Raw genomic sequence first — 8853 nt, forward strand, 5'->3', positions numbered from 1 at the left:
TATAATTTGAACACTATGCTGAATGTGCGACTAAGACTACATTTAGTGAGGTGAATGTTCATCTCGTGATATTAGTTTATCGAATCTTATTTTGTTCGATTAGCGGTTTAACCATTAAGATTTAACATAAAAAAAATCACTTAAAATAAGGTGACAAATTAAATGAACCATGCAGATGACTCATGAGTTTCCAGAATACATCTTATTTTGGTCAAAAGCAAATACTATCACATTGTAAAATAACCGAAAGCTTAGGACAACCTAAGATAAAAGTATAAACGAAACTCAAAAGTCAAAGACTTTATATCCAAATGGTATAAATATAATTATTTAATTTACTATCGAATTATCAGTTAAACCATTAAGAAAAAAATCCACCATTAAGAACCGATATCAGATAATAAGAGAAATTAAAATCGTTACTGAAATAGCTAAATAAATAACCTATTACCGATAAATCAATAATTTTTTTTCTGTTAGGGTTATCGTTTTGAATAATCTTACTCTACTGTCAAATTGTAAAATAAGCAAAAGTTTGAGACAAACTGAAATAGAAGTATGAACTGAACTCAAAGACTTATATCCAATTGGCATAAATATAATTATTTAATTTACTACAGATTATCAATTAAAACATTAAGAATCGACATCAAATAATAAAAAAAAATTAAAATCATTACTGAAATTGCTAAATGAAAAACTCACTAACAATAAATCATAACATTTTTTCAATTCAATTCGAATTATTAATTTTGAACAATCTTAATTCACGACCAACTATTAATATCAAATAAATCATTTTCTTCGTTGGTAAACTTACAAATTGCTATAGATTCAACTATTTCGACGTAAATGAATATTCAAATTTGAAATATCAGCGAAAAAAAAAGGGAAAAGGGAGAGGTGACTCACCGACTCATAATAAACGGCATCGTTTCGACTCGTAAAATCTATTTATTTGGGGATTAGATTTCATTAATTTCCCTTCTTTCACTATTTGCAATTCGAAATCGGGAGCTCCGACTCAAAATCACCGGACGTAGTTTTCCGATCATCACCGGAGAAAAAACTGATCGCCGGAAAGGTAAGTTTCAGATCCCAAAATTTCACTTTGTATTTGAAAAATTACAGAGAAATAGCTGAAAACGCGATTTTTATGATTGATTATGCAATCACCAATACATTGTTTTAACGGGCAGATGGAATGGAATTGATAATCAATGATAAGTATAGCCAAACTGAAGTAATATGAGATTGATGTGAAATTGTGTAATCTATACGTTTATTAACCCTACTTGTTTGAGATTTGAGGAGAAATTGTTATTGCTTGTGGTGTAATCTGCACTTCTATTAACAGATCTTATCTGAAAAAGAGTAGAAGGCAGTAGAAGGCATTATTTTATGGTTTAATTTATTTAAATTGATTGTACAATCACCTACCAATTACTTTGTATTCAGGATACATATAGCCGAACCAAACTAGTCTTAGATAGAAGTTAAATGTTAGTGATGATTGTGGTGTGTTGTGCATTTCTACCATCAGTTTATTGCTGAAAAAACTAGAGAAACGTATGCCCTAATTATGTCTTCTTTTAAGAAAAAAAAAAAGATTTTTTTGTCGATGGTGCAATCACTGCTAGCTTGTTTTAAGACAAATTACTAAGTACTGAGGGTTTCGTATAGCCAAACCCAACTGGTTTGAGATTGAGGTGAAACAATGCTAGTTGTTGTTGATGGTCTGCACTTTTACTAACAGCTTATATCTGAAAACCCCTAGAGATATAGCAGAAAAAACACGATTTTAGGATTTATTCTTTTTTAAATTCATTTGAATTGATTGTGCAATCATCTATAGCTTGTTTTAAGAAAAATTATCGAGTATTAGAATAAACGGGCAGACGGAATGGAATTGATATTTGATGATTCGTGTAGCCAAACCGAAGTAGGTTGAGACTGGTGAATTTGTATAGACATCTTTATTAACTGTAGGAACTATTTGAGATCGCTTACACCAATTATCTCATTGGAGGGGCTCTAAATTTATGTATTTCTTTTGTCTTTTTGGAACTTTTACTATCTGTTGATTTTTTTTTTAATTAGTCTTTATATCAATTATTGTTGAGTCTCCCACATCTCGGATACTGTTTGGATTGGCTTATTTTAAGTTGAAGTAGCTTAAGAACTTGTTTTTAAGTAAAAAAGACAAAAATAAGCCAAAAGCCATAAGTGAGAATTCCTAACGTATGGCTTATACGTCAAAAGCCATAAGTCCGTCCAAACAGGCTCTTGGTCTCCTTGTATGGCTTGGGAAATTCTCATCTCTTGGGCTAGCTTTTTGGGTTGAGTTAGGTTCAAGGTTGAGTTCTTTGTTAATTATCTTGTTGCAAGGGGCTTTAAGTTTTTCGTTGGTCTTTTGGTAGGCTCTCACTATTTGTCTGTTGTTTTATCTTCCTCTACCTTAGAAATCAACTATTTTGGGTTGTTATATCTTTGTGGAATTGAATTGTTGTTGTCGGCCTAATTTTGAAACTTATCTGAATTTGATCTGATTTTCTAGTTCAAATTGGGAATTGTTTAAAAGCTAGGCTTCAACTTTTTTATGCTTAACTAATGATTTTGGTGTACACATCCTATTACTGTTCTGATTTTAAGATCTGCATTTTGAATTTCGAAAAGCTAGGGTTAGGAGTGTTGATGATGCTTATGTTGTGATTTTCAGTATAAATGGACTGTTATGATTTTTAGCTCTGAATTTGGAACTTTGTAAGGCTGTTAAGGTATGGAAATCTGGTGCTACATGTTAGATTTTTAGTGAATACAGCTTTTTCTCTTCTGATTTTAGCACCGAATTTGGAGCTTGAAAAAACTGCCAGGATTTGGAAATTTGATGCTTACATGTTGATTAAGTGTATACAGCATTCCACTTCTGGTTTTGGCTCTTTGTGACTGTGGAAACTAGTTATATTTTAATGGTAATGCTTAAAAATTAATTTTTTGGTGCATACAGCTTGCAGGTGAAAAACAGTCAACATGCCGGCCACCGCAGGTAGAGTTCGCATGCCTGCGAACAATAGGGTACACAGTAGTGCAGCCCTACAGACGCACGGCATCTGGCAAAGTGCTATTGGTTATGACCCATATGCTCCTAGCAAGGATGAAGACAAGAAATCGTCTAACCAGAAGCCATCGTCGGCTGCAGATCCCGAAAATGCTTATGCAAGCTTTCAGGGTTTGCTTGCACTTGCTCGAATCACTGGATCAAATGCTGATGAGACCCGTGGAGCATGCAAGAGGTGTGGGCGGGTTGGCCACCTCACTTTCCAATGTAGGAATTTCGTGAGTGTTAAGGATGATAACAAGGATAAGGACGCAGAGGCAATAGAAGCTGCCGTGTTGTCTGGATTGGAGAAGATTAAGGGGCATGGTTCTAAGATGAAGGGGAAAGCAGAAAACGAGGATAGCAGTGAAGAAGAGGAGGAGAGTGAGAGTTCTGATTCTGATTATGATTCTGAAATGGAGAGGGCAATTGCTGAGAAGTATGGTAAGAAGGTGAGTAGAAAGTTAAAGTCATCATCTAAGAAGCACAAAAAGAAAGATTCTGATTCTGATGACGAGTCAGACTCTGGAAAAAGGAAAAAGAGGGGTAGATCAAAGAGAAGGAGGAGTGGGAAGAAGAGGGGACACAGTGATTCGGAGGATGATGATGAAGATAAGGAGCGTAGGAAGAGGAGGAGGGAAAAGAGGAGAAAACGGGATGAATCATCAGATGAGGAGGAGGATCGTCGGAGGAGGAGAAAAAGTAGGAAGGAGAAGAGGAGGAGGAGAAGTCATAGACATGCGGACAGTTCTGCTGAATCAAGTGATGAATCGCCTCCAAGGCACAAGCGTAGGAGCAGGAGAGCAGCAGCCTCAGCATCTGATTCTGACGCCAGCAACTCTGATGATGCACGAGTAGGCAGGGACAAAAAACGTTCTGAGAAGAGGAGCAGGAAACGTCATGATGATGAAGAGTAGTAATGTACCCCTGAAAGGAGATTTATCATCTACTATCTGGATTGCAGGTCCATTTCTTTCTATGGAACTTGCTTATCTAGGAACTGTGTGTATTTTTCATTGTCTATTCATCTTTTGCCTCAACAAATACTCGTCTGCTTGTAATTTTCCCTTCATGGTCCTGAGTATTGTTCAACTGATGTTGCAGTACTGCATCAGTTATTCAGGATATTGCTATCCTTGTTGAACTTGCATCATGTTATCCTTTTGAAGGTTTTGTGGGATTATTAGTTACAATCCGCAACTTGTGCAACTTCATAGGGTGGTAATAGTTGAAGTGATATATGAGCCCTATATTTACCATATTTATCAACATCATGTGTTAAAAATTTCAAGAAATATGTTACAGTAGCCTTTGATATTTGATTGTGCTAGACCCTTTGTTATTTTTTTTTCTCACATTTCCAGAAATTGTATTCCGAATGTGGTGTACTCTGATTTCTGGTTTTACTCAATATTGTTAGTCGCCTGAAAACCATGTCAAAAGAAAGATAGACCATTGGGTGAAGCTGGCAAAGGTTACTGGAACACACTAGCAGTAGAACAGTTACCTTAACAAACTAAAAAGCCAGAAACTGCTTGATTTGCAAATCTGGTTGTTGCAAAGGAAGAGTAGCATTAGCACTTCTAGTCACCCAACACCACAAGTCTTCTTCCCTTTCCTTCTTGTAGCACTTCTCCAGTTGTGGATCTGTGTGCTGTCTGGAGGCGATAGAAACTCCAAGAAGAACAATGATATCTAGTGAATGAGATGTATTAGATTTATCAAACCCAACAGCCTAGTGGTCTATGAAGTGGTACAAACTTTAGAGACTTGTGTTTAAATTCCAACAACAATAAAAATACTAGGTGATTTCTTGTCATTTGGTTGAACCTTGGTGAGCAGGATTACTCGGTAACTGTGATGGTGGGAGGTCGCATGTACTTGGTGGAAATAGATGACGTGTGGGCTTTGAGCCATCTATTAAGGAGGGGATCGAAATGAACCTCTTCGTTTGAAAAATTATATTGTTGATTTTTTTGGTGCCTGTATAGATTGTTGAATCTTCATGACATCAGAGGAACCTAGTGTATCAGTAAAGAGTGTTCCAAGATTACTTTGAATAGTAGGTTGAGATCCCGAGTTTGTAAATCATAACAAGTAGGCAGAGCCACATATAAGGCTGAAGATTCAATGTAATCCTTTTTATTAGAAGGTTATACCGCGGAAGTAGGAAAAAACAAAGTTTAAATGTTTTGAAGCTCCTCAAATATCACATTTGACATTGCTGGATTTTCGCGAATCCCTTTTGTCAGAATTTCTGGTTCCGCCCCTGCAGAATCTAGTTCAAGAGCTTCAAGCACTTGGTCATATGAGTTAATAAGTGAAATTCTTTCAAGACTTGTAATCTCCTTTGTCGAAACCCAAAGTAGTATAAACTCTTCTTTTAATAGGAATAAGTAATTCAACAAAAGTTGGAAGTACATTACTTTCCTTTTGCCTGGTATAGAATCAGAGATCTTTCTTTTTAAGCATCTGGACACCCTTCAACAAACACAATAATATACTCAAATGTAATCTCACAAGCGGGGTTTAGAAAATGTACAACCTTACATTTACCTTTGCGGTGTTAAGAGGTTGTTTCCAATGCTATATCCTTTAACGGTTCAACCAGTTTGGAACTTAAATATGAAGTTATTCGTAAACCTTATATTGATATTAGGAAATTCATATAAAAATGTATAACATACCTAATTTAAACCCCCCATCATATACAACTGTGGGTCGTTTATATTGCTACCTTTTTACATGTAGAAAGTAGAACGAAAATTAGAGAGGATTTATACTAATGTTACCAATAACTAAATCTATTGGTTCAATAGCGTGTTCATAACTTCACATCCTCGTTCCGCCTCAATTGCAGGTATAGATAGGGTGAAGCTCTACTACTTAGTACCACTAAAATGGTGTAGCTTAGTCGTTAATGAAGTGAATGAAAATGCTCATCTGTGTTAGTGGAAGGTAGCACGTGCAACTGGTTTCGATACCACAGCCATAGCATTTTTCTTCATTAAAAGTTGATAGGCCTAGGCCTAGGCCTTACACCAATTTGAAGAGAAGTATAGTTTGATAAAAAAACCCAATTAACCTAAAGAACATTAGACACTAAAAAGCTTATTGGTCCAAACAAAGTGAAAGAAAAGAGTGTTAAAGTTGGAACAATCTTAACAAGCAAGATCTTAAAAACTAGTTAGTTGCTAAAAGAACCAAAGTAACAAAAGAGAAAAAAAGAATTAATTAATGGCACCTGGTCTCTTCTTTTAACATATTTTTCTTTCATAAAAAAACAGAAAGAAAACCAGAAAAAGAAGCTAAGAATATAATCAAAGTGTAAATGAAAGAAACCTTGGAAATGGGGAAAGGATGTGAGAATTGTGAGAGATCAATTAAAAGGGATATCTTATTATATACTTTACAGTTTGATGATCAATGCATTGGCTTTTCAAATATAAGTCACTTTTTCAAACTTTGCATATATTGTTTTTCATTTTTGTTGCACATTCCTAACGTTAGAAGATAGTCTAATCTGTCTATTCTCCACTTGTGTTAAAACTTTATGTACTTTTTTACAATTTAGGGAAAAGGCTTCTTCTAAATCACTTGGTGATTCTCCCTTCTTTGTTTCTTGTTCATTTTTCATGATTAAACTAGAGAATATATGGAATGAACTAAAAATGGGAACTCTAAATGATTGATTGAAACATTCTTTGATTAGAAAAGTTCACATCATGACTTAATGATTGTGTTAATTACTAATACTTGATTTGTGTGTTCAATAATTAGCCAAAACTCAAAGTTTGAAACTTTGAATTAAAGGCATTTATTGGCATTTGCTGCAAAAGCATATAATATATGGCTAAGATTATAAGGTCCCATTTACTAATATATTGTTTTGTCTTTGCCACACATTATTGGTCACACTTTGCCAAAAATCTACATAAGACCAAGAAGTTTTATATGTATTAGAGTTCGACTAAATTCAAATTAACTCTGTGACTTGAACTCCGATACTTTTGATTAATGATGGAGGAACCTTAACTATCCCACTATAATTCATGTTGATAAAAGAGAGATTCTTTGAATTTTCTACTTAATACATGATATTTATATTTGAGTACGACTAAATTTGGATTAGCATAATGCTTTTGGAAGCGGTGTTTCCTAAAAGGTTAAATTCAAGACTTCCATCGAAATAAGAAGGGATTTCAACAATTCCACCATAACTCGCGTTGGTCAAAGAATCGTTTGATAAAGATATTGTGAATTTGAAAAATTAGTACAAAGTTTTTTTTCATCTCTTTCTCATTCAAATAATTGTTGGATTTGAACTAAAATGGGTAATTTTAGCCAGACAAAGAGTTAAGGATGTTTGAAAGATTTATACTTTGTGAACTTTTGACTATGCTTTTCTTCATGCCTAAGAAGATCTTGTATGAACCCTCTCTTTAGAGACAATAAAGCTTAAAAGTATAATCACATTTGTTGCCACAAGAAAGATATAATTTATTCGTATTCAATATTATAGAAAAACAAATAATTATGAAACATATATTTTACATAAATATTACTTAATTATGATTAAGTGATATATGTATTATGCATAAAAAGTTTTATTTTCATTAGCATAATTAAGTGATATGTGTTCCCATTTTTTTAAAAAAAAAAAAGGTTTAGGTGAATTATTTCTTATCCTGATAAAATTTTATTAACATTATCAAGTCTCGAATAAATGTTAGCTTAAATATTTGATTTGATGTTAATACTTGCATGAATAAATGATTGTTTGGTCATAGGAGTATATTTACTTTTATGGAAATTGAATTTTGAAAATCATGTTTTGTAATTCGAAATTATTTCCAAACTAGAAAGATATATAAACTTTTAGTTTTTTTAAATAATATTTTAATTTTTTTTTTTCAAATTTCATAATTTTCATAATAAAATTGAAATTATGTATTGTGAATGCACTGACACATATGGGAAAATTAACACATGGGGATTAAAACTTCTGATAAGATCTTTTGGACCCCAATATCTTGAATTCTGAAAATCATCATTAATAAAAAGAAAATGCACAAATAACATTTGTAATTAACAAGGAAATAAAATTTTGAGTTTTCAAATTTGATAAATTTACTAAATTCATATTCAATATTGTATTTTCGCCCTTAATTAAGGATACATTCTTTTAAAAAATTTTAATCAAATAGTTTCTCATTTATTCAATAAATTTTGTCGAAAAAAGATACTTCTATTATTAATTTTTTTGAATTTCTAACCAAATGTGAAATGATCCCTAGAAAGAAAAAAAAGGAAACATGATTTTTTTTAATATTTTGGAATATATATAAACCACAATTACATATCTTCTAATATAAGTGAACGGAATATTGATTTTGATTATAAATCATCAATTATTTTGATAATAATAGAAACAATTTTTCAAATTTATCCAAGATCGCAATAAGATAAATACTTTATAGCTTTTAATTATCAGAAATTTCAAAATTAAATTTTGAAGAAAACACCACACTAATTTAAAAAAAAAACATTTATCTTCTATGCGTTTAATATAAAAAATCCAAAAAATTATAAGGTGAGAAAAAAAAAATTAAGAAAAAAAATTATTAGATCCCCTTAATGGTTGACAAAAAGAGAAATATCCACCCTCATGGTCTTCAACCATTCATGTATTGACACGTGTTCCCATGTTTTAACATTATTTTACCAACTAGACATGTGGGCCCATTTGGTCCACC

The 8853-nt window shown here is 32.8% G+C and overlaps 1 protein-coding gene across 3 annotated transcripts; it reads left to right on the forward strand.

Annotated features, from left to right (window-relative positions):
* Positions 1 to 740: 740 nt before the first annotated feature.
* On the forward strand, positions 741 to 4290 carry LOC101055533 (Hop-interacting protein THI119). 3 transcript variants are annotated; one of them, XM_010326157.4, is made up of 3 exons: positions 741 to 1084; positions 2720 to 2777; positions 3008 to 4290. In XM_010326157.4, exon 3 carries the CDS (start codon positions 3031 to 3033, stop codon positions 4012 to 4014), a length of 984 nt encoding a protein of 327 aa, XP_010324459.1. In that variant the 5' UTR covers positions 741 to 1084; positions 2720 to 2777; positions 3008 to 3030; the 3' UTR covers positions 4015 to 4290. The 3 variants fall into 3 exon arrangements, with proteins under 3 accessions (XP_010324459.1, XP_010324458.1, NP_001265998.1); XM_010326156.4 differs by lacking the exon at positions 2720 to 2777 and having other exon boundaries at positions 810 to 1084; NM_001279069.1 differs by lacking the exons at positions 741 to 1084; positions 2720 to 2777 and having other exon boundaries at positions 3031 to 4014.
* The last annotated feature ends 4563 nt before the right edge of the window (positions 4291 to 8853 follow it).

This window comes from Solanum lycopersicum, chromosome 8 (genome assembly GCF_036512215.1).
Source record: "Solanum lycopersicum chromosome 8, SLM_r2.1".
Lineage (NCBI taxonomy): Eukaryota > Viridiplantae > Streptophyta > Magnoliopsida > Solanales > Solanaceae > Solanum > Solanum lycopersicum.

What these genes read in the sequence shown, in the direction of transcription:
- LOC101055533 (XM_010326157.4), top strand. Translation starts at nt 3,031, where the DNA reads ATGCCGGCCACCGCAGGTAGAGTTCGCATGCCTGCGAACAATAGGGTA.